The sequence below is a fragment of the Erpetoichthys calabaricus genome, chromosome 12 (genome assembly GCF_900747795.2).
Source record: "Erpetoichthys calabaricus chromosome 12, fErpCal1.3, whole genome shotgun sequence".
Taxonomy (NCBI): domain Eukaryota; kingdom Metazoa; phylum Chordata; class Cladistia; order Polypteriformes; family Polypteridae; genus Erpetoichthys; species Erpetoichthys calabaricus.
In genome coordinates this window covers 96,101,739-96,128,477 of record NC_041405.2, presented here as the reverse complement: position 1 = coordinate 96,128,477, position 26,739 = coordinate 96,101,739, and the positions used below count along the sequence as shown (strand labels likewise).

The window sequence follows — 26,739 nt, the reverse complement described above, 5'->3', positions numbered from 1 at the left end:
TTGGTAGACAGTAGAATTCATGGTTCCATCTATCACAGCAAGCCTTCCAGGTCCTGAAGCAGCAAAACAACCCCAGACCATCACACTACCACCACCATATTTTACTGTTGGTATGATGTTCTTTTTCTGAAATGCTGTGTTCCTTTTACGCCAGATGTAACGGGACATTTGCCTTCCAAAAAGTTCAACTTTTGTCTCATCAGTCCACAAGGTATTTTCCCAAAAGTCTTGGCAATCATTGAGATGTTTCTTAGCAAAATTGAGACGAGCCCTAATGCTCTTTTTGCTTAACAGTGGTTTGCGTCTTGGAAATCTGCCATGCAGGCCGTTTTTGCCCAGTCTCTTTCTTATGGTGGAGTCGTGAACACTGACCTTAATTGAGGCAAGTGAGGCCTGCAGTTCTTTAGACGTTGTCCTGGGGTCTTTTGTGACCTCTCGGATGAGTCGTCTCTGCGCTCTTGGGGTAATTTTGGTCGGCCGGCCACTCCTGGGAAGGTTCACCACTGTTCCATGTTTTTGCCATTTGTGGATAATGGCTCTCACTGTGGTTCGCTGGAGTCCCAAAGCTTTAGAAATGGCTTTGTAACCTTTACCAGACTGATAGATCTCAATTACTTCTGTTCTCATTTGTTCCTGAATTTCTTTGGATCTTGGCATGATGTCTAGCTTTTGAGGTGCTTTTGGTCTACTTCTCTGTGTCAGGCAGCTCCTATTTAAGTGATTTCTTGATTGAAACAGGTGTGGCAGTAATCAGGCCTGGGGGTGGCTACGGAAATTGAACTCAGGTGTGATACACCACAATTAGGTTATTTTTTAACAAGGGGGCAATTATTATTTCACACATGGCCATGTAGGTTTGGATTTTTTTTCTCTCTAAATAATAAAAACCATCATTTAAAAACTGCATTTTGTGTTTACTTGTGTTATATTTGACTAATGGTTGAATGTGTTTGATGATCAGAAACATTTTGTGTGACAAACATGCAAAAGAATAAGAAATCAGGAAGGGGGCAAATAGTTTTTCACACCACTGTATGTCTACACACCGTACTAGACTCTCTGTCTGTGGATCAAACCTGTGTCTTAATGCCCCAAATGACTGAGTCTTCCACTATGTCTCTTTCCTTAAGAGCTGACCTGTTATCCTCATCCCTATCTTTTATATTCAAGTTATCAAAATTACTGTTCAACTCATGGAAATGGCAAGAAACCTCCAGCTTGGGTTGATGCTCCTGGACAGCATACACCTCTTGCATTGGGCATAGGTTTGACCACGACCCACCTTTTTTATACCTCTCTGATCTAGAGACTCTTCATGCACTACTTTAGGGGTGCACATTATTTACCTGAAGGACACCTGGGCAAGATCAGCCAATTCTTTACTACAACACAGATAGCTACCTCCTTCTCAAATGTAATGACCCTGATCTTGGGGTGTTGGATCAGCTGGAATCTCCTATACAAGTAGGGCTCCTGGAAACCAAAGTTGCCAAAGCCAGCTTGCAAAAATTCCAGCGTCAGAAGAGACTTGTATTGCATTGGTCTCAAGAATAAAATTTACTTGGGTGACAGTAAAGCCCTTTTAAAATTAAATTATGAGTTACCTGCTTAATACTTACTGGCCGTTTAAGCCCTTGTATTTACTGACACACTTTAAGCTGACTGCTGAATGTGTTTTGACTTTCCCTGAACCCTTAGTGCTTTCCTTAGAAACTGTCTCTTTACCGCTTACTAATCCAACTCAACTATCAATGCTATACATGTTTAAATGCCCTCCTTTTTAGATGTGATCTTTACCTTTGCCTCCCTCCTAGCACCAATGCTTGTTGGCTTGTATGCAGTGTACTTGAGTTAACTAGTACTGTTTTAATTCTTTTCATACTGAGAAACCTTAACTTATTGTCCTACAGCTGAGCTGCACTGCACCTGCCACCACAAGAAAATAAAAAAAAACCCTTCTATAAGGGGAAAAATGTAAAGAGCACTGCCTGGGCCTCTAGTGTCAACCAAAATGTACGTTTTAGGAGCACAAGCAACACATAGTAGCCAAATCCCAGGACAATTCACTAGCAAGGATGACATCAGCACACAATGCACACTCTGTAGCACATCGAGCAAGTTCCTTTAATGGTTTTCTCAGATATATAGCAAATGGTGTAATGGTGAAATTTTGAAGATTTCGATGTACAGTAATCCCTCCTCCATCGCAGGGGTTGCGTTCCAGAGCCACCCGCGAAATAAGAAAATCCGCGAAGTAGAAACCATATGTTTATATGGTTATTTTTATATTGTCATGCTTTGGTCACAGATTTGCGCAGAAACACAGGAGGTTGTAGAGAGACAGGAACGTTATTCAAACACTGAAAACAAACATTTGTCTCTTTTTCAAAAGTTTAAACTGTGCTCTATGACAAGACAGAGATGACAGTTCTGTCTCACAATTAAAAGAATGCAAACATATCTTCCTCTTCAAAGGAGTGCATGTCAGGAGCACAGAATGTCACATAGATAGAGAAAACAATCTCTAGCAAACAAATCAATAGGGCTGTTTGGCTTTTAAGTATGCGAAGCACCGCGGCACAAAGCTGTTGAAGGCGGCAGCTCACACCCCCTCCGTCAGGAGCAGGGAGAGAGAGAGAGAGAGAGAGATAGAGAGAGACAGAGTTTGTTTTTCAGTCAAAAATCAATACGTGCCCTTCGAGCTTTTAAGTATGCGAAGCACTGTGCAGCATGTCGTTTCAGGAAGCAGCTGCACAAAAGATAGCAACGTGAAGATAATCTTTCAGCATTTTTAGACGAGCGTCCGTATCGTCTAGGTGTGCGAACAGCCCCCCTGCTCAATCCCCCTACATCAGGATCAGAGAAAGTCAGCGCAAGAGAGAGAGAAAAGTAAGCAATCTAGCTTCTCAGCCATCTGCCAATAGCGTCCCTTGTATGAAATCAACTGGGCAAACCAACTGAGGAAGCATGTAGCAGAAATTAAAAGACCCATTGTCTGCAGAAATCCGCGAACCAGCAAAAAATCCGCGATATATATTTAAATATGCTTACATATAAAATCCGCGATGGAGTGAAGCCGCGAAAGGCGAAGCACGATATAGCGAGGGATCACTGTATACAATATATTTATGTATTTCAAATGTACACATGACAATAATGACCCTTTAAGTCTATAAACCTGTAAATGGAGAATATAAAATGGTAGAATAAATCAACAGATTCTTTTTTTAATAATTAGGGCTTAGTTGAGAAAAAGGCATTATTATATACCAGAAAGTTAAATAGATGGAAAAGAACAAGAAAAAAAAATCACCAATAATAATCTTGAATTCAAATGTTTCAAGGTCACTTTGAATATTAGTTTAATTAAACAGAAAGCACTTCAAAAAAGATGCAATAGACCTCTAGTTTAGAACGCAAAAAAAGGATTAAATAAAATCTAATAAATAGAAGGTAATGTTCTTTTTAATGAAGCCATACTGTAAGATGCTTAATAAGATATTAATTCCTTTAATTCAAATGTATTTTAATGCCATTTTAAAGATTTGTTTCTCAGATTCTATTAAAATGCAGTTTTTGACTATTAATTCAAAGTAGTACAAGGATGAAATGTGACTGAAAAAGAATGACAGATGACAAGGTAAGTAGAGGGAGAAAAACAATCAAGCAAAAAAAGACATTGAAAATGCTAAATATCCCCAACTTTCAAAATAATGCTATTAGGTTCCCTAAATGAAGGGCACATTTTAGAAGTAACCTAAAGTTAAAAACCATCCTTGGCAAGTGCGAATATTCCTTGACACTGCCTCTCAATGACAATATAAAGGCCTTTGCTGTGCTCATTTATTAAATATCTGCACCTACCTGAGTTGCACTGTCGATTTATCTATTGCTCCTCAAGGGATGATTGCACATATTTGAGTTATTCTTCTAGTTGAGAAAACAAGAGCTACATTTTTATCAAATCATTAAAATATCCTAGACACTCACTGTATGACTATAATAAAACCAATTTAAATAATCCCTTATATTATAGTATGTTTACTAACAGATTACTTCTTTCACAGTTCTACTAAATATGTAAAAGAATATTCATGTTCTCTATCAGCTAAATTTATTTTTTTCCTGTGATTCTCATATCAATCCATAATCATTAATGGAAAAATGAGCAGTGAAGTCCCATTGGGCCAATTGTCAGTCTCTATTATTCTTTTATGTTGCTCATCAGGGAGTGAGAGAATAATGCTATTATTATTATTTTTCCAGTGTCTGTCAAGCTTGCTTGTTATTTATTTCCTTGTTCATCATTTCATTAATGGATTTATTATTCATTCTTTAACTGATGGATAAATCCTCACTCTTTGATAAACATTTCTCTTTAAATTCCTTAAATTTCAGCAATGGCAGTGATGTGTGCTTGTCTTGCAGGTCTGACAACAGAAAACTATTCTGCCGCAGGCAAGGCCCTGGGCTGCTGCCATCTTCTGTGATTTCCTTTAAATGACCAATTTTTCTGACCACTGGATTGCAGAGATTTAAGCCTGCAAGACAGGGTCCCAGTGCTGGAGGGTGATGCTCAACATCTTAAAAAGAAACAATTTCTTTGTGAAGGAAAATACATCATGCAATTAGACAATCAGTTGAAATTATTTATTCAGATATATTCCTTTTCCATACTGTGCAACTTACTTTTCCATTCAGTTGAGTTATGAAGGGTGTGTTTGGGAACTGTCTTCAGTAAACCAAAAGACAGAATTAACTTCACAGCCCATCTCAAAGCTCATACGCCAGATACACAACGTCAAATTGCAGTCAGAGTTGTAAGTATGATGCTAGAATCACAAACTCACTAATGATTTACTTGACTTACAGACCTTCCTCAAGGTGATGCAACAGAATGTCTGACTGATAGACAATAAAAAGCAATAGCCCACACTTGTGACAAAACAATGTGCTGTTCAAAAATATATGGAATACCTTAAAGATATTGCAGATATATTTTCAAAAGAAACTGACAGCTACTCGATTCAAGAACATGATTTATAAAATTCAATGAAATAGATTTTATTTTCCAGCTATGGAACAGTGTTTCAAACATAGTAATTTTTCATAAGAGCAATAATTTTCATACCTCTCCAAAGGTCAGTTTGCCTAAAAACAGTTTGGAATACAAAAATCTTTTGTCTGTCCATCTACTGTATGTAGGACTGCAATGTATGATTATCCTACATTTTCTTGGCCAGTACATACTGTATATTACATAGAAGCTGACAAAACAGTCTTAAACAGATTCTTTTTACAGTAGATATACATGCATGGGTGTGAATGCAAGACTATATGCTGGAAGGATACAAAGGATTGAAAATGGAAATACAGTTAGGTCCATAAATATTTGGACAGAGACAACTTTTGTCTAATTTTGGTTCTGTACATTACCACAATGAATTTTAAATGAAACAACTCAGATGCAGTTGAAGTGCAGACTTTCAGCTTTAATTAATTCAGTGGGGTGAACAAAACGATAGCATTAAAATGTGAGGCAACTAAAGCATTTTTTTAACACAAGCCCTTCATTTCAGGGGCTCAAAAGTAATTGGACAATTGACTCAAAGGCTATTTCATGGGCAGGTGTGGGCAAGTCCGTCGTTAGTCATTATCAATTAAGCAGATAAAAGGCCTGGAGTTGATTTGAGGTGTGGTGTTTGCATGTGGAAGATTTTGCTGTGAACAGACAACGGTGTTCAAAGGAACTTCCATGCAGGTGAAAAAAGCCATCCTTAAGCTGCGAAAACAGAAAAAAACCCATTCGAGAAATTGCTACAATATTACGAGTGGCAAAATCTACAGTTTGGTACATCCTGAGAAAGAACGCAAGCACTGGTGAACTCAGCAACGCAAAAAGACCTGGATGTCCACGGAAGACAACAGTGGTGGATGATCGCAGAATCATTTCCATGGTGAAGAGAAACCCCTTCACAACAGCCAACCAAGAGAACAACAATCTCTAGGGGGTAGGTGTATCGATATCCAAGTCTACCATAAAGAGAAGACTGCATGAAAGTAAATACAGAGGGTGCACTGCAAGGTGCAAGCCACTCATAAGCCTCAAGAATAGAAAGGCTAGATTGGACTTTGCTAAAGAACATCTAAAAAAAGCCAGCACAGTTCTGGAAAAACATTCTTTGGACAGATGAAACCAAGATCAACCTCTACCAGAAAGATGGCAAGAAAAAGTATGGAGAAGGCGCGGAACAGCACATTATCCAAAGCATACCACATCATCTGAAAAACACGGTGGAGGCAGTGTGATGGCTTGGGTGTGCATAGCTGCCAGTGGCACTGGGACACTAGTGTTTATTGATGATGTGACACAGGACAGAAGCAGCCGAATGAATTCTGAGGTGTTCAGAGACATACTGTCTGCTCAAATCCAGCTAAATGCAGTCAAATTGATTGGGCGGCGTTTCATGATACAGATGGACAATGACCCAAAACATACAGCCAAAGCAACCCAGGAGTTTATTAATGCAAAGAAGTGGAAAATTCTTGAATGGCCAAGTCAGTCACCTGGTCTTAACCCAATTGAGCATGCATTTCACTTGTTGAAGACTAAACTTCAGACAGAAAGGCCCACAAACAAACAGCAACTGAAAGCCACTGCAGTAAAGGCCTGGCAGAGCATTAAAAAGGAGGAAACCCAGCATCTGGTGATGTCCATGAGTTCAAGACTTCAGGATGTCTTTGCCAGCAAAGGGTTTTCAACCAAGTATTAGAAATGAACATTTTATTTCCAGTTATTTAATTTGTCCAATTACTTTTGAGCCCCTGAAATGAAGGGCTTGTATTAAAAAATGCTTTAGTTGCCTCACATTTTTATGCAATTGTTTTGTTCACTCCACTGAATTAAAGCTGAAAGTCTGTAGTTCAACTGCATCTGAGTTGTTTCATTTAAAGTTCATTTTGTTAATGTACAGAACCAAAATTAGAATAGATAGATTAGATTAGATAGTTGTCTCTGTCCAAATATTTATGGACCTAACTGTAGGTGATACAGCACTAATGAATTTTACAAGAAATATTACTAATGAAACTTGCGGATCTACAGTGCTAAAATAGTGCTGTAAAAGACTAGACATAATCAGCAGCGAACTCTAAGTTTGTTGTTTACAAATGTAAGAACTTATACTTGATTATGAATTCTGAACAGTTGAATATTCAAATTAAAAATAAGTAAATTTTTTGAATATGTTCAAACTTAGGTAAATGATTCTGGGCATTACATGTACATTTACTTTTTTATACTATATTATTATGGAACTGCTACAGCGGCTTCCACAGCAAGAACATCTTCCAACAGCAAAACATAAAATCCTGTACACTATCGGTCAAACATTTTAGAGCACCTCTCTTTTTCCCATCACTGACACTGTATGACACTGAGAACGTCACTTCACTCGCCTGTGCTGTAACCAATAAATGTCTAATTTTGTAAGTCGCTTTGGGTAAAAGCATAGTCCAAATAAATAAATATAAATGTAAATGTTTTTTCCAGTTTTTCATCATATTTAATCAGTTGAAATGCAATGAATGACCTAAAATGGTGAAAAGGTAAGCAGTAAACTGCCAGGTGTTTAAATTTAAAGTTTAGGTTATCAGAAACTGAAGAAAAGGAAATTTCAGAATATTACAAATGGGCCTTCTTCAGGGGACAACTAATAGGTATACAACCAAAAGATGTTCTGCAGCAAATAAAAGTGAATTAAGCCTTGCAAGTTGAAGCAAACAATTTCCTCAGGTGTCCCAACATCTGTTGAGTACTTAAAATCTGTCTTAAATCAGAGTTGGAACATACTGATTTTAAGTAATCAACAGAAGTTGGGACACCAGTGCAAATGTTTTGCTTCAACTGAAAAAAACTGAAGTGTTCTAAAATGTTTGACCGGTAGTGTAGGTGCAATCAAAATATGCACTGCCGTCTTCTTTTCAGTCTAGTACTGATGGCTAGGTTTGCAAGTCCTAAATCACTATTGAACACAAAAGCGCTGTCGTGCACCCCTGTCACTCAACTCTTTCTACATTGGTGCTGTGTATGCATAAAAAAGTTCTTACCCCTAGGCTCCACCTCAACCCTGCTTGCTATTTCTCACAACTGTGCTTGCAGAAGCTAGGCACTTCGCAATACATTTAGCATAGGACACGACATGATCCCACACAATATTGACAAGGACAAAAAAGTAAAAAGATTAACAATAATGTAGCCACGCATAGTAATATAACTATAAAAGTATGTGGCATGTAAAGATTTAAGATTTTTTTCATGGCTGCTATTACTGCTTGCTGTCCTGACAAGGATCAGAAGGAATACAGGTCAGTTATTAAGACCATGATAGAGGGTAAATAGTGAGAAAAAGTAAAAGAGCAGGCAAGAGGCATGCAGGCCTAAGGCAGACTTGCTTTATTCTTTTTGAGAGTGTACAAAGATATCAAAAAGCAGTAGAAACCTGAGGATTCACCTAAAAGTGAGATCACCACAGTATCAAGTCAGGGTCTGCACAGTATTTCTACTTTTTTCTCCTTTACAGATGCAGCAATGCTTTAATAAGGATGACTTGATTATTCTTAATTAGACCTCATTGTTTTAGTCATTGTGAGTCAAACCAGCAGCTGTGTAAAACGGAAACTAAATGTAGGGCATGGCATGTTGGCTGACAGTGACAATGCTCTTTAAAGTGGGATTTTTAAAACACTGTAATAAAAGGAAAATCAGAATTTTGATAGTAATTTTTCTATATGCTTTAATGAGAAGGTCTTAGCTATAAATAACAGCCAGGGATCCCATGTTTAAGAGTGAATTGGACAGAATGAGATGCAAAATGATATTTTAAGTAGCAGTTTAGAAAAGCTGATCTGAGTATACTTGTAGGATAGAGGGGGTGGAATTAATAAATAAACTAAGGAGTTTGGCTGTGAGTTTTGCTAAAGAAGTTAATAAACTAACCATCAAAATTACAAAAAGGCTGATCATGGAAGTGAAGTGCAAAAGCAGATAAGTAAAATATTGCAGATTTGCATAGTATATCTGGAGTAACTTGATGCCAAGATTAGTATGGATAAAACAAACAACCATTTCTTTAGAATCTAAAGTCAGTTTTTGCCTTTGTGTACTGTGTATCGTGTCCTAAGGAGACCATGCTTTAATTGAGACTAAGATCAAGGTGCTAGTACCGATTAGTTTGTGAGTAATTATTACTGAAGGACAGACAGACAGACAGACAGACAGACAGACAGACAGACAGACAGACAGACAGACAGACAGACAGATAGATAGATAGATAGATAGATAGATAGATAGATAGATAGATAGATAGATAGATAGATAGATAGATTTGTGGTTTATGATAAACTACAAAATAAATTCTCTAAACCAGGTGCTCTTAAACTTTTTATTCTGATAATCCAAATAAAAATCAATACCACACTTGGATTCAAGACGAGGATTATCATCATAATGATATCGGAATCATAAATAGACAACTAACAATGGCCACAGTGACCAAAAGGGGGAACCAGAGAGTTCCAAACCACACATCACATGATATTAGGATCAAATAAAGGCTTTTCATTTTCTTCAGGTACTTCCTCCCAATCCCCTGTTCAGTAACAAGCCACAAGTATAAAATAAACAATTCTCACAATCCTCCCTCCTTCTCTCCTCCACTTGAGTGTTGCCCACTGCTTTCTGACTCAGACTTGAACATGTGTGGCAGTGGGCTCCCTTTCATGCTGAACCCAGGAGTGTTTCTGGTGCCACGCCATATCATCCGGGAAACAATTCCAGACCTTAAGAAAAGTAAGGAGATCCTTTCCCAAAAGCGCCCTCTATCGATACATATAGACCACAACAGAGCTACACTTTTACACACCAATTTGCAAACACCTCTGCGAGTGTCCCGTCTTGGTTCCCATATGAGAACCACTGCCACCTAGCATACAGGGAATAGAACACCTCCTGATTCCCATGTATTGCTGGTCCATTTATTATTTCCTGCCAGCCGGACACAAAGTAATTTCTCCAGTCCTCTGGCCAATATACTTTCATCGTCACTCTGGCATCCCATCCGGGTAATGTATATTTCCCTGTCTCGTCCAGGATGTTCATACTCGTCCTATACCATATAATAAAAACCAGTAAATGTTTTTGTTTTCTTTGAAGCATATGTATTCAGTAAAGCTAAGAGAAATCAATTTTGGTGGTGCAATATAGAATATGATGATTTTTAAAAAGATAGTATGAATGACTGCGGTGGGCTGGTGCCCTGCCCGGGGTTTGTTCCTGCCTTGCACCCTGTGTTGACTGGGATTGGCTCTAACAGACCCCCGTGACCCTGTATTCGGATTCAGCGGGATGGAAAATGGATGGATATATATATATATATATATATATATATATATATATATATATATATATATATATATAATCCAAATCCATTCACTTGCCCTTCATAACCTTCCGAAAAGTGTGCTGCATGCATTCATTTTGTTTCAACATTTCAAACTAGTGCTGTGGTCCCTTCACTTTACAAGCTTGTCTGTCTGTCCCATCTGTCTTTCCCTTAAATATGACTTTGCTTGTCAAACATCTCAGTTTCATTGTTTCAATGGTTGTGAGAGGGTAGCTGGTGTCAAGGAGGAATATTTATTTATATTTTTTTTTAGTGCCATGGACATGAAAGCTGTCTGTGATGTGTCAATGGTGTTGTTTCACATACTATCACAATAAATAGTATGTTAAAATACAGGGTGGTATATCACCTGCCACAGAACTCAGATTTGGATTAACTAGGCTAATTTTACTACACAATCATGTGGCAACCCATCACAAACATGTCCACGACCCACAGTTTAAGAAAATCTTTTCTAAACCGACTATTTGGACACCACATGGTGTAGGAAATAGAGTGGCGGATCCTTAGTTGGGCAGCCTCATGTGCACAGCCACAGGAGACACATTAGGATCGCCAGTCTAACGTGCGAGCGGTATCTGCAGTGAACATATGCAAATGCATACACTTCACAGACATAACGACTGGCTTGGTAACAAAATAATAAGTTGCCAACATTAATGGAAATATAAAGTTATAACAATTTAGCACAAAACTGTCAAATAATGCAGTGATAATAAAAAAAAAAAAACAATGCTAGACAATAAAAATTACATTGCCTTAACCTTATTTGTATTCTTTGTTTTTGTAAATCAAATCATAATCTCTTGAAGCTCATTCTAAATCATTGTTCACTAAACAATATCACCTCAATGTTATTATTTTGTTTGTATCTTGTTTGCTTGTATTAATCTCAAGCCATAATTTCTTTATTTAAAGATATGCAGTTCTTCAAAATGAAGAGTTTTCCATTTAAAAGTTCCAAAAGCATAAACAATCCATTAGTGATAAGCTGCGAGTTCTGCAAACAACTATCACCCAAATACTGTTTGTTAAGCTCATCCCCAAAGGTTAAAGAGAATTTTCTGCTGTAATGAAGATAATATCTAATTTAAAGCTTTCCTCACTTCACTTTGAAAGCTGCTGCAACCTGGGAAAGAATTTTCCCACAAGGTTGTTTTCATTTTATTTGATGTTGGTAAAATCTTTGTGCAGATTCCTCTGAGTCTACCTTTCCTGAAACATGTCAGATTTGTGCAACAGAACTTAGTTTTTTGACAAGTCTGCAGCATGAAGGCAAGAGTCCAAAAAATAAACAGAATGGTTGGAAGTTTCTCCTCACTATGATTACATTTATTGAAAAAGAAGCTTTTTTTATTATGGTCGAAACAACACTCAAAATAAAAACATATCAAACCCAACAGAATCAAAAATGAATCTGTATTTAACCTTGGATCAAAAAGATTAATTTTACCACGAAGTGTGTTTTTTTATACTGTAATAGTGAATTTGATATAAGGGGCACTGGAAGTCAAGATGAAATCTAAAAAGCTTCAAATATACAGCAAAACTGAATGGAAATACAATAAGAATTACCAAGATCTCTTAATGTAATATAATCAAACTTAGGCATAACAGCTATACATTACAATAAACATTAAACATTACATAAGCACACAAGAAAAAGCTACCTTAATTTCTGAATTTGGTAAGAGGAACTTTTAAAGCTGATCTTATGTGACAAACACAGTTAAACTGGCAGAATCTGTGCTGCAGGAGCTGATATACTGCGGCGTGCTACACATACATCTGTGAATCACACAGCATTCATTTCATGGGAAGAGAAGAGCAACTCAAGCTTCCTCATTCAGCTCAACAGCATACAGAAAGAAATTATAATAAAAAAAAATTCAGAAAATCGTGATACTAAAAAACAAACTTGCTTAACTTTAACAGCTTAGTTAATATAGGAAAACTGATCCATTCATTGTATTTGACTTACAAAAAGCCATTTAAATTTAGTGCAGAAGAATAATCCTGAATTCAACAGATGCCATTGATAGATTATAAAATTATGTATTACATTTTAGGAAACCAGTTTGTAGTAGAATTTAGGAAAACTATCAAAGTAATCTATAAACTGACATAAATGGTTTAAGCCATTTTGATAAGAGAAAAAAAAGCAAACTATTAATTCAGTCATCAAAAACTCTTTCTTTGAAAATGTTCATTTGCTTAGTATAATCACCTGCAGCTTATATTTAATGAAGTAGGCCGGTTTTCAGTCGGATTACCAACTACAGTAATATGAACACAGAAGACAGCCGACTGAACAATTTGCTGTAAAAAAAGATTTTACTCTGGAAATACAATATCTCTAAGTATCCATTGAAAACACAGTGGCACCCAATTTAAGTTAACAGTTCAGAATAGGAACTTCTCATGGGGAGCCTATTAGTACCTGACTGTTATATAACAAGACCTTAACAATGGGTTTATTTGTTTATAATAAGACTTTTACTGTTATTCATATGTATGTGTAATATAGCAAATATTAAGAGTTAGCTACATGCTAGTAAAATTACTTTGTTACTAAGTAGGGCTTAAGGCCTTATGCAAAAGTATGGACTGCTAGGTGACATAATAAGTCTCACTTAAATCACCTGTAATTATCCCAAACTAAAGTTATTATATCAAATGACCTTTTTAGCATTTGTTGAGTGCTTGAACATTTATTTACAGTTGTTATTTTGAATTATAGTTTTATTTATCCATACTGAAAAGTAATGAAAATTATACAGAGATGCAAAGAAAGATTTTTTACTTTCATTACTGTCTCATTAGTCAGCCTAACTGGTGCTTTGTAATTCTCATTAATAGTTATATTAGGGAGTGTCTAATGAATACACAATAGGCAGTCACCATATTAAGTGTTATCTAACTTACGTACTGGTAGCAAACACATTATGGGATGAACCAGGTCATTATCCATTCCAAATGTGAGCACTCATAAAATTATATTTGCAGGATATTTTAAATGCATTTTAAATCCAAACATGGATAGATAGGTTTACAATTTATTACAAGTATATTCATAAATGAAGTTGTAATGATGAATTATTAAAACATAAGGAAAAGGACTGAAGGTAACTCAAGGGTTAACTAAGTTTAGCTTAAAGCTTTAAGCACATGACATCTGCCTCACCTTAGAAACACCAGCAACTTGATTTTCCAAGGTTAGAATGAGGTAAATGAGCAAATGAACACCCCTTTAGAAAGTGAGGATAAACTAATGGGAAAGCTCAAACACCCCTCCTATGAAGCGGTGCTAAGACCAATAGGAGAATCCGCACAACACCCCTATCAACAAGGCAGCATTCAGATAAATGGGAGAATCGAGAGGAGTCGGAAAATACTGGTAGCACTAGTTGATTGGATGGAATAATAAAGCTCTGCATATTATGCATATTAAGAGTCAGATGATGTGATGCATTAGATGAGAGTATGGTAACAGAAAAGTATAAAAGCAAATTAATTCTTTAATTTGTGGCTCACCCTATAAACTGAGATATCTGTTCATACTCTATGCAAATAAAGAAAAGTTCTGTGACTAATTTCTTTGAAGTTCAAGAAAAGTTTTTTTGTACAACAATCTTCAACTACATTGACAACAACCTCTAATACAGGAAAAACAAGCACATATTTTGTAGTGGATCATAATTTTTCAGACCCAAGGAGATTCTTAAATCCAAATTCAAGAAAAAATTCCCTCTTCTCACCAGTATATCACAGCTACTCAAATCTGATTACTTCTTCATCGATAATAATCTATTGCCCACTATCAAAGCTTGTAGGTACGACACCATTGTTATCTCAGATCATGCTCCATTTATCTTGCAGCTTGAATCATTATGCCCTACACACTCATCTCGTAACTGGCATCTTAAACCCCTGTTGTCAGCATATGGGAACCAGCTTGTTATCAATAAATTTTACAGAGCTCAATCTAAAGATCATTTTAATGAAACCTAGGATATGTATTTAAGGAGTACCAATAAAACAAAAGAAAATAAGGACTTGTTTTGATATAGCTTGTTGTTTCAAGCACTTTCTTTTAAAGATCAATATAATTGTGACTTAATGACCACAGACTATATGGAATAAATGGAGAGAAATGTAAGCTGTAGCAATAAAGGGTTTCATTTTGGATGCCCACTGCAGGAAAACGATTGCCCTCACCAATTTTCTCAGTTTGTACGAGTATGTCAATATGTCTCGTTGTCAGTTTTAATCCAAAAATGAATTTCATGACATTTTAGTAATGGCAAACATGCCTACCTGGTAAGTTTTTAGAATAGCAGGGATAAAACTTGTGTGTTTATTTGTAATTTCCAAGGCAGGCAGGTCATGTTATTTTTCATCTTGTTTTGAAAGCACACAGGTATTTAAGTTTTTCTGATAATAGACTTAAAGGAGTTACATAATGATAAACTGGTACAAACAAACAAAAGACAAAATTAATTCAAAAATTATAAAATGAATATATCAATGAATATATCAATAGCTGCCCAGCACTTGCAGTGCATGGTTCTGAAGTATAGACTAGATTAATCATATTTCAAAATGTAGAAATTCTGTCCAAAAAAGAATAAATAAAAGTATATTTAACTGGTAATAAAATTATTTTATTTTATTTTATTTCCTATACTGTATAAAAATAAAATGCCAAGTCATTTACTTTATTGCATATACTATCTTTCTGAATTTGGAAGATATTCACCTATATATATATATATATATATATATATATATATATATATATATATATATATATATATATATAGATAGATAGATAGATAGATAGATAGATAGATAGATATATTTCCAAATGCAATACAGTAAGGTTGATGTAAAAATAAATATTAACATATTAATTTCCTGGACCCATAATTTAAATTACATGGATGATAATCTACTACTGGATTAAAGAAAGGAAGCAACTCTGAAAAGCACTGCAGTCCACAGAAGTAAAAATAACTCCACTTATACTTTCATATTATTCTTTAATTTTTACACATTAATTTAAATGTGAAACAAAACCTAATGTCTGCATATAAAAAAATGTCTACAGGTGATATGGCAAGAATTCATACAGACTGCATTTTCACAATGCCTGGAAGTTGTACTCCGTGTTGAGTTAGCATCCATCAATGCAAAAAAAAAAAACAACTCCTTATTAGGTAATTATTATTATTACGCTCTTTGAGTTATTCTCTGCTTGCAGAATGACATAATTAGACACAAAAAGTGAAAGGAGAAAAATGTCCATTGAGCTGATTGCCATGACTGTATTTGACAAGTCTTCTCAGGAACTGACAACTGAATGCAACTATGTGTCTGAGTAATCACACTGAACTGAATGTGATGGTAGTTTGTGGTCCTTGGTGAAAAACGCATTGCATAATTACAGACCAACATGCATGCTTTTAAAACCATAACAACATGAATAAGTAACATTAAAAATGAAAAAAATAATAAACATGTCTTATAGTTTTAAAAACAGACTCATTGGTATACAGGATATCAATTTATACCACTGCTAAACAGAATTAAGTATTACTATTAAAAAAATAACAGAACAAGCGCCCTGCTTCCTTTAAATATGCTAAGCATGTGTGTTTGTTTTGCACTCTTATAGCTATGGCACCTGTTAAACACTAGCATGTGTTAAAGCTTGGAATTTTCATTATATAAAGTTACTGTGCACATACTTTATAACCTGGGATCACTGTCAATAACAGGATTTCATGACAGGTACAATCTAATGTTTTCTCTGTTGGGAAAACGTTTAGGATTTGCTCAAAACGTAACTGTATATAAATCATTTAAAGTGTGCTAAAACTATACTATATCACAGCAACTTAACTAAGTTAAGCTGTGAAACATTACATGACAAAAACAGAAAAATTATTAACAAATGAAAATGAGGTTATTTCTATATCATCTTAAATTTGACACAACTTAGAAATGATCAGAAAAAAATAACAAGTAAACTTGGAAAAAGTTTTTTTTTTTTTTTAATAAATGCATACAGATCAAGAATTATATTAACCTTGTAAACAGAAAAGTCTCACTGACTGTTGTGCAACATAGTTTGCATTAGCAAGGTCCTATTTAAGATTTCATTTGGATGAAAATATCTTCAAGGCAGACAATTTCTCATGACTTTTGTCTAAGAAATATATTAGTAAATGTAGAAAAGCTAAGAATAGTTTCACCTTGTGTGCCTGTCAAATATGGAGAGTGTGGAAATGTCAGGTAGTAAGTTTTTTTTATATGTACAGATGAATTTTCATTTTGATTGCACACCAGATATAAACTGTATATAAACATACATTCCCACACATACAGATATACCTTCAAATATAGAAAGTACTGCACAAGACTCTTACCTTTCGAGTCTCATAAAATCAGAAAAAAGAAATATAAAGAAAAACTGAAAAGGGATTCAATATTGAAAAACACAATTAAAATAGACTAAAACAAACAAAAGGAAGAGAGGTCAAAAAGAGCTTATGTTAATATGATGTTAATATTATTTATTTATAATAATCCAAATAAGAAAATACACCACTAATGAGAACATTACAATAAGCAAAGGACCAAGGTGTCAGTGTGGAACCTAAAGGCCAAGAAGGACTCCAAGAGGCCTCAATAAAGACTGAGACTGCCAAGAACATGATATTAGAAAGGAACAGCGCTGAAGATGTTTAAAGACCTCTGCACTTGAGGCTCAGTGGCTAGGGATATTGTAGTCTTTGTGTCACCAGCAGACAGCATCCTTGACAAAAAGTGCCAAAGATGCCCAAACGATTACCTAATACAATCTGGCTAGAGAGGAAGATATAATCAGACCTTCAAGTTGTATGAAAATAGATTAAAGTCTTTTTTATTAATTAAAAAAAATGTTGGTCACATTATGATGATGATGATGATTATACTAGTGAACAGTGTGTAGCACACAGTAATCGTCTTAAGTGCTCCCCTACAGTTTTCTTAGACCTGCCACTTAAGAACAATGTTGGCTTAAAAGTTGCAAAAGTGGCAAGAGTGTTATTTTAGATATGCTCAAATGAAGAGTCCATTGGCTAATGATGGTTCCTTCTCTCCATTTGTTAGGCGTGCATGCATGTCATATATTCATTCATTTTACCAGTTAGCGAATATTTTTTGTTTATTTTCTACTAACTGAAATCTATTTTATGCTAAAGAAGACAGCTACAACCTAGCTTTTATACTGATCTGACGAATTGTTCAAAATATATTAAAAAGTGGTACATCCGTGTATCAGTAAGGTGCTGCTGCAGTATGTGAATTTCCCCTTGGGATTAATAAAGTATCTATCTATCTATCTATCTATCTATCTATCTATCTATCTATCTATCTATCTATCTATCTATCTATCTATCTATCTATCTATCTATCTATCTATCTATCTATCTATCTATCTATCTATCTAATTTAATGTACTGTATGACAGAGAAAGTATAAATAACTTCTATTTACAAATAAATACAAAAAATAAAAACAAAAACACTACAAAACTTTAAAAACAATGTAGACTAACATTACTTCTCAAAATCAAATCTAATTCAGGGTTGTAGTTGGTTGTAAATTAATCCAAAAACATCAGATGAAAGGAAACAGACCTGGAGAGGGTGTCAGTCATTGTGGGGTCCATTCACACCCATGCTTACATTGATGTTCATATTGAGACAAGGCCAATATGGAAATATCAATCAAACGTTCATGTATGCCTTCATGATGTATGAAGAGACCCAGAATACCCAGGGAAAATCCCACACAAACACTGGGAGAACATGCAAAAACCAGGATACTGGATCCTGCAGCAGCAGTGTTAAACACTGTGCCACACTAAAGCATTATTTCTTTATATACTGTACATCCAGAAATAGACATATCTTTACTAATCTTTACTACTAAATACTAAAAATGGTCAACACTTTACCAAATACTATATAAACAGTGCAACAGAAAAACTGAAGCTATAACTCAATAAAGGGAAATTTTTAATAGAAAAATTATGGGAAATAATGATTCCAATCTCTTAAGTCCATTAAACATTCTGATGATATGTCTTTATTAATGTAGCAAAATTAGGTCAGGAATAAAACATGTAAATAAATAATAAATATCACTAACATATAAAGAGGGCACACAAGTTTGAGATCTCCACTGATATATCATGACCCGTTTTCCTCTGTGTGATAGTCTATAGTCTCCAATGAGACTAGTGTGTCCTCTATCAGCTCTTTTTATTTCTTAGGATTTTTCTAATCAGAATTTCCTTAATTAGGTGGTGGTTTTGGCAGTATATGCCATCTGTTGGAATGAGAAATGTGGCACATTTTATTATTACACTTGATAAATGCCTTGGAATGACTGTGTCAAGAATGACACCCTCGAGTGAGCTTATCATAGTCATAGATATTGTGAACTGCAGTTATGCTATTACTGCAGATGACACGTCTGTGCATTGATTTAAGCACAAGGCCAAAACTGGACTGTAGTGGCCAGTTAGCAAAAAAAATAAATAAATAAATAAATAAATAAATACTTGTCAAATGTGCCAGTGTCAATCACCATAATAAGTTACAGTATATATACTAAAGAGTTAATATTTGCCTAAAACAAGGAAGAAAATCAAATAGAAATGTATTGACTTTGAAAAAATAAAGTTTGACATACCTGAATTTACTCATGCTTACTTTCATCTCGAGTATGACGAGTCAAATGGAATAATGCAAGCTAAACATCAACAAGTCTCTAGGAGTGAATGCAGCCTACCTTAGTTAAGAAGTTAATGTTGAACCCAAAGGTCTGAGCATTACGGGAGCCTGTGTTCATGTAATTTCCAACTAGCAGCACCAGCTCGAGGAACTTGCTGAAGTTTTCACTTTTCATAACTTCATCACAGGCATATGTCACACTCATTATGTTTGGCCAAATGTTGTTAACCTGCTCTTCGAAGGTCATTTTAAACTGGATGCCATTGAGTCGAGGCCTCAGCAGCTTTACTGTACTCATCTATTGGGCAAAGAAACAAAAAGAAAGATTTAAACATCAGTTTGAGATGAGAACCATTTAACCTGCAAAAGTATTAAGACAGAAACCATAATGATAACTAAACACAAATAATGCCATACAATAAGAGAACTGACCAAATCTCAGAAATTCTGATACTGTAAAATATGTTTCTTTAAAAAGCGTATTTTGATATTGCATAGCAAATAGCTGTATGTTTGTATGCATGCACAATATATTCTACAAACTTAGAGGCTACTATGCCTGCAGACCACGCAATTTATGACACTAGGAAACATAATTATATGTTTAAAATATAAAACAGAAAGGCAAATGATATAAAAAATATTTTTCATAAATGTATACTGTAAAGAAAAATGAAACATACTGTCTTCAAAAATGTGAATTTATATTCCAGTAATGCAGCAAGTGTTCGTAGAAACTGTTCTCAGTGAAAGGCTGAGCAAATAAATTACTTTGAATAAAAAAACAACACATCCGTACTAGTACTAATAGATAGACAGATAGATAGATAGATAGATAGATAGATAGATAGATAGATAGATAGATAGATAGATAGATAGATAGATAGATAGATAGATAGATAGATAGATTAAATTAAAGAGTGATAAAAATGCAGGTAAAACAGGTAAAAAAAGACAATAACTTTGTATAATGTTAACATTTACTCCCCCGGGTGGAATTGAAGAGTTGCATAGTGTGGGGGAGGAACAATCTCCTCAGTCTGTCAGTGGAGCAGGACAGTGACAGCAGTCTGTCGCTGAAGCAGCTCCTCTGTCTGGAGATGATACTTTTCAGTGAAAGCAGTGGATTCTCCATGATTGACAGGAGCCTGCTGAGCGCCCGTCGCTCTGCCACAGATGTCAAACTGTCCAGCTCCATGCCTACAATAGAGCCTGCCTTCCTCACCAGTTTGTCCAGGTGTGAGGCGTCCTTCTTCTTTATGCTGCCTCCCCAGCACACCACTGCGTAGAAGAGGGCACTTGCCACAACCAAATGATAGAACATCTGCAGCATCTTATTGCAGATGTTGAAGGACGCCAGCATTTTAAGGAAGTATAGTCAGCTCTGTCTTCTCTTGAATGGAGCATCAGCATTGGCAGTCCAGTCCAATTTATCATCCAGCTGCACTCCCAGGTGTTTATAGGTCTGCACCCTCTGCACACAGTCACCTCTGATGGTCACGGGGTCCAGGAGGGGCCTGGGTCTCCTAACATCCACCACCAGCTCCTTGGTTTTGCTGGTGTTCAGGTGTAGGTGGTTTGAGTCGCACCATTTAACAAAGTCCTTGATTAGGTTCCTATACTCCTCCTCCTGCCCACTCCTGATGCAGCCCACGATAGCAGTGTCGTCAGCGAACTTTTGCACGTGGCAGGACTCCGAGTTGTATTGGAAGTCCGATGTATATAGGCTGAACAGGACTGGAGAAAGTACAGTCCCCTGCGGCGCTCCTGTGTTGCTGACCACAATGTCAGACCTGCAGTTCCCAAGACGCGCATACTGAGGTCTGTCTGTAAGATAGTCCACGATCCATGCCACCAGGTATGAATCTACTCCCATCTCTGTCAGCTTGTCCCTGGGGAGCAGAGGTTGGATGGTGTTGAAGGCGCTAGAGAAGTCCAGAAACATAATTCTTACAGCACCACTGCCTCTGTTCAAGTGGGAGAGGGATCGGTGTAACATATAGATGATGGTATCCTCCGCTCCCACCTTCTCCTGGTATGCGAACTGCAGAGGGTCGAGGGCTTGACGGACCTGTGGTCTCAGGTGGTGAAGCAGCAGCCACTCCATGGTCTTCATCACATGTGACGTCAGAGTGACAGGCCGGAAGTCATTCAGCTCACTAGGACGTGATACCTTTGGGACTGGAGTGATACAAGATGTTTTCCAAAGCCTCGGGACTCTCCCCTGTTCCAGACTCAGGTAGAAGATGCGCTATAGAGGGATCCCCAGCTCCAGTGCAGAGGCCTTCAGCAGTCGTGGCGATACTCCATATGGACCCACTGCTTTGCTGGCACAGTCTCCTCAGCTCTCTGCTTACCTGGGCTGCTGTAATTGTGAGTGGGGAGAAACTCTCTCTTATGCTGGTATCAGCAGAAGGATGGGTGGAGGGTGCAGTACTCTGAGGTGAGAGTGGGTTAGGGTGGTCAAACCTGTTAAAGAAGTTGTTCATCTGGTTTGCTTTCTCCACGTCTCTCTCGATGCTGGCACCCCGTTTCGAGCTGCAGCCAGTGATGATCTTCATCCCATTCCACACTTCCTTCATGCTGTTATTTTGCAGTTTCTGCTCCAGGTTACTCCTGTACTGCTCCTTCGCCGCCCTGGGCTGGACTCGGAGCTCCTTCTGCACGCGCTTGAACTCTTGCTGATCACAGCCTTTAAACACCCTTTTCTTCTGGTTCAAAAGGCCCTTGATGTCCATGGCTTGTTGTTAGCATAGCAGTGTACTGTTCTTACTGGAACTACAATGTCCATATAGAAGTTGATGTAGTCAGTAGTGCAGTCAACAACCTCCTCAATGTTCTCACTATGTGATCACTGCAGGATATCCCAGTCCATAGTTCCAAAGCAGTCTCTCAGAGCCTGCTCTGCCTCAGGGGACCACTTCCTGAATAAGCGTGTGGTTGTAGGTAACTCCCTTACACTTGGTTTGCAGTGAGGCTGAAGCAGAACCAGATTATGTTCTGCTTTCCCAAGCGCAGGTAGCAGGGTGGCACTGTATGCATCTTTAACGTTTGCATACAGTAGGTCAATAATCCTATTTACCTGGGTGTTACAATCCACATACTGGGAGAAGGCAGGTAATGCTTTGTCCAGCGTCACATGGTTAAAGTCTCCAGTGATTAGCACAAGCGCCAAGGGGTGCTGCGTTTGTAGATTAGCAACAGCGGAATGGATGATGTCACCCGCTATCTCCATGTCAAGCCCGAGGAGGGATGTAAATAATAACAACAATGACGTGTCCAAACTCTCTGGGCAAGCAATAGGGACGCAGACTTACGGCCAACAGTTAAATGTCCCTACAGCAAGTGGAGATTTTGACGTTTACATGTCCAGAGTTGCAGCACCTTGTGTTCACATAGAGAGCGAGTCCTCCTCCTTTCTGCTTCCCACAGATATTTGCGTCTCTGTCCGCTCTAACTGTTCTAAATCCGGGTAGCTCCACGTTAGCATCTGGGATGGTAGTTGTTAGCCACGTTTCACAAAAACACAACAAACTGCATTCTCTGTATGTCCTGACATTTTTCACCGGCGCGGCCAGTTCATCGATCTTATTTGGTAGTGAGTTCACATTTTCCAGGATCACAGAAGGCACCGAAGGTTTGTAACGCCTCTTTCTCGCAAGCCGCTTCGCCTTTAGCTTAGCTCCGGGCTCTGCTGCCACGATACCGCCTCCTTATCTCGTCAGGTAAATAGGGAACCACACCAGCGTGGGCATTTGTTCTCAGCATTTGAAGTTGACTACCTGAATAGACAAGTCTCGGCATGTAAAAATCCATGTCCAAGTAGTAAAAAGTAGTAAAAAGTGGCCAGGGAACGAGTGCAGATAAAAGAAAGTGGTAGGAGTGATCAGTGAAATAGATAAAAAGGTAGAAAGATAAAGTCGTATACGGAGCTGCTGGAAAGGCTGCCACTTGCGGGGCGCCTGAGTCATCAAATGATGATGTACATGCATGAACAGTGAAGAGTGCAAGACTTTATTTCTCACTTCTTCTTGCATCAAAGAAGCATATGACTACCAGCAGAGCTTGTAATTTCACAAACCAGCCAAGATGTAAAGATAACATAAATAACATAACTTTGTCAAACCTGCAAAATCCAATTCAGCTCTAGTGAAGGCCAGAATCTATCCCAACAGCACTGTGCAAACAACAGGAATCAACCTTGGATGGCTAGCCAGCCCACCACACACACCCAAACTCAAACAACACAACATTAGAGTTGCCATTAACCCAACACATCTATCACTGGAGATGTGGGATGAAAACAGGAGTACTCCATGTGGACATGGGGATAACATACAAACTCCACACAGACCCAGGGCACTGGATTTATGAACATACTACTATACCACCCACATCTAAATATTTAAATCAAAATTACTATAGACATATTTCCAAATTCCTAGTGATATATAATAATGCATGCCTACTTGAATTTTAGCAACTGATGTTCAGAGAAGTATTTCTAGGTGTCATGCAAAAAAAATGAAGGGCAAGCAAAAGTAAATGTATACATCTCAGAAATCTTAACAATGCTTATACTGTTCATAAAAATTGCATAGTTGCTGTTAGATCCCTCTACCCACACAAAGGAAATCACAGTCACGTTTGACACCCTTCTTGATATCCATGTACACAAGTACAGAACAAGATGGAAGGGCACTAACCACAGGAAAAAAACTGATAAGCTCAGCACTAACAAACATAAATAATAAAGCCAAAAAAATCCTGACTTATATCTGTCGAAGACTGCACAGCACTGTACGTTTTTCCTTTTTTTAGTTAAGGCTGTGAATTAGAACACATTGAATGAGACATACAACAAATTAGAATTCAATTAATAAGGTTCAGATATATTCCATATTAAATCACACCAATATCAGTACCCCCCATTCAAGTGATATCTCTGGAGATAAATTATTCTCCCTGAAAATGTATTTTGGTGTAAAAATGAATGTAATTACAGTGTTGCTAGTTAAAATTAATGGGTTGAGTCACCAACTACAGACTATTTTACTTGAGTTGAATTATTTGGACTCCAAAATAAGAGGAGCCTGGTCACAGATAATATCATCATCACAGCTGCAAGATTTGAGAAGACAATGTGCTATGATGCATTTAAAAAAAAAAAAAAAGTCAGTAAATGAGTAACTGCAATGCACTGGTGAAAATCAAATTATTGTCTTGACTATGGGTGGGGATGATGAATATAGGTCCAACAAGTTTTGAACCTTTATAAAAAATAAATGTGAAATTATCACGGATGTTGAGAATAATGTAGCTGCATTTGTTAATCATCTATTTAACGCATGACTTAATACACAAAATCTCCTGTGATTATAAGCTAATAAGAAGTCATATTGGCAAGTAACATGTGAACTTAGACCATGAATTCCTTATCATTCTAATTTGGTGTATATACATACAGTACATTAAAGGAATCTAATTTTCTTCAGTTTTTCCTCCACCATAATACAGTGACCTTCAAGGTATGATATTATCTCAGTAGTGATAATGGGGTTTGCTTTGTAACTAAAAATTCCAACTCCTCTGGTCTTCCTACCAAAATTATAATCAAACTTGAGACAGAGGCTTAGTATTTAAGCAGGTCTCCTGTTAAAATTCTCTATCCCAGTTTAAAAAACCGAACAGATAATTGAAATATTTAACTTTCCAGCTTAGAAATGCAATGAGTGATTCAGAAATACTTTTTGTACTGTTTTTTTGTCTACCACCTTTGAAATAGAAAATAAGTAGATTTTTTCTTCATTTCAGTAAAATTCTATACTTTTTCTAGCAGCCTCAGAATTTTGCAGTGTTTCACCAGAAAAGCTCCATAACAATGAATGCCTCAGAATTTCAATATGGGTACAGAATTTGGTGAATGTGACTTACTAGCATGCTCAGTCCCTTTGTCACTTTTAGCAAAGCAAAAGAGTCATACCATTTAACAACATGTAGAAACAGGTAGTGAAAATGTCAGACTACCTCTTAAGGAAATATATTGCACCTTAAGGATGGAAAAAACTGAAGACTGTGATGCCTTGCACCCACCACACACCTTACAATGAACGGTCTGAACATAGGGCATGGAGTAGTTGTATTGAGGAAAAACTAGTGTGAGTGAAACAGACATAGTCAAGATGCAAAAAATACAGAGATCTTCATTAAAAACTAATAGCAAAAATATCAATTATATGAAAAGTTGAAGTGAGTTCAGTGAATTATCACACAAACAAATCCATCCATTCAAAGTTCTCATGTAACTGAACACAAATGAAGAAACAATAAGAAAAAAATCACAAAAGACAAAAACACAAAATCTTCCATCCACTTCCCTTCACCCTTCTTCAGGCTACTGGAAGGAAACCAAGGACTCTCCAAATCAAAAAGCAAACACAACAGTGCTCAAGGGACCTGCTACATATATGGCCTGGCTTGGAATTCTAAAGGGTGTTCATGTCAAGAAAGGCATTTAGTTATCAAAATATCTCCTCCAATATGCTCAAAATCTGGGGGCAAATGGTTAACCTGAGTGAACCCAGAAAATGACTGTTAAACTGGGGAAGAGAGAGAGAGACAGTTGCCCACTGTAATAACAACAATGACCTTCAACCTGGTGGTAGAACAAATTTCTAGAGAGTGGGCAGGCAACAGGGAATCCATACCCTTGTCACAAACAGAGGGAGAGAGAAGGTGAGAGTATTCAAAGTTGGCCAGACAGCAGAGCTCCTCCTGACCAATACAGGGCAGCATATGGTTCAGACTTTGAAGCAGGCCCACACTGGTAGCATAGGGTTCAGACTTTGAAGCAGGCCCACACTGCCTAATTATGTGGCCAGTCTCCACACTTCAGCAACATTAAGTTGCAACATACAGTCCCATAGTACAAAAGTAAGACTAGTGATCCTTTTAAGACAAGCAGCCCAGACGTTCAGGAAAGAAGTGGTGTCATGGCCACCCAAAAAGCATTGCTTTTTTGCAGAAATTAAACGCGATTAACCCACATCTGACCATGGAAGTGACTCCAGGACAATATTTAAATTGGCCACAGATCAAGTGTTTTCCGAATCTACAGATGACAGGTGAGTTGGGAGGTGAGAGCTCGACTGGCAGATTGTGAAAGAAACACAGAAAGTACTTTGTTGTCAGGAATTTCTGTTGGACAAATGGGTAAGCCACACAACTTGTTAGATTGAGGTTTGAATCCATTAAGGGTACTGAAAGTCTATAGGGTTTATTGTTTAGTTATTTGTTTTATTTTTTGGCTCTACTCGTCCTCCTATTTTCTATCTTGTATAGGTCCTACTTTGAATATTTCAGTCTCCTTAGCATTATTCTGATTTGACAGGGCCACTATTTGACCAATCTGTCTGAGTGCAATACAAGCACTAAAGACAGATAGTATATTTTTCTAGTGCCTATAAATAACAATTATTTTAGAATTT

General features: G+C 37.0%; 1 protein-coding gene across 6 annotated transcripts in view; it reads right to left on the bottom strand.

The window, feature by feature from the left end:
- diaph2 (diaphanous-related formin 2) overlaps window positions 1-26,739 on the bottom strand; it is a 1,308,662-nt gene that overhangs the window by 495,018 nt on the left and 786,905 nt on the right. For all 6 annotated transcript variants that reach the window (XM_028815924.2, XM_051935345.1, XM_051935346.1 and 3 more), the window contains one exon: window positions 19,311-19,550. In XM_028815924.2, the coding sequence (XP_028671757.2) occupies window positions 19,311-19,550 (240 nt within the window). The remainder of the gene's footprint in view (window positions 1-19,310; window positions 19,551-26,739) is intronic.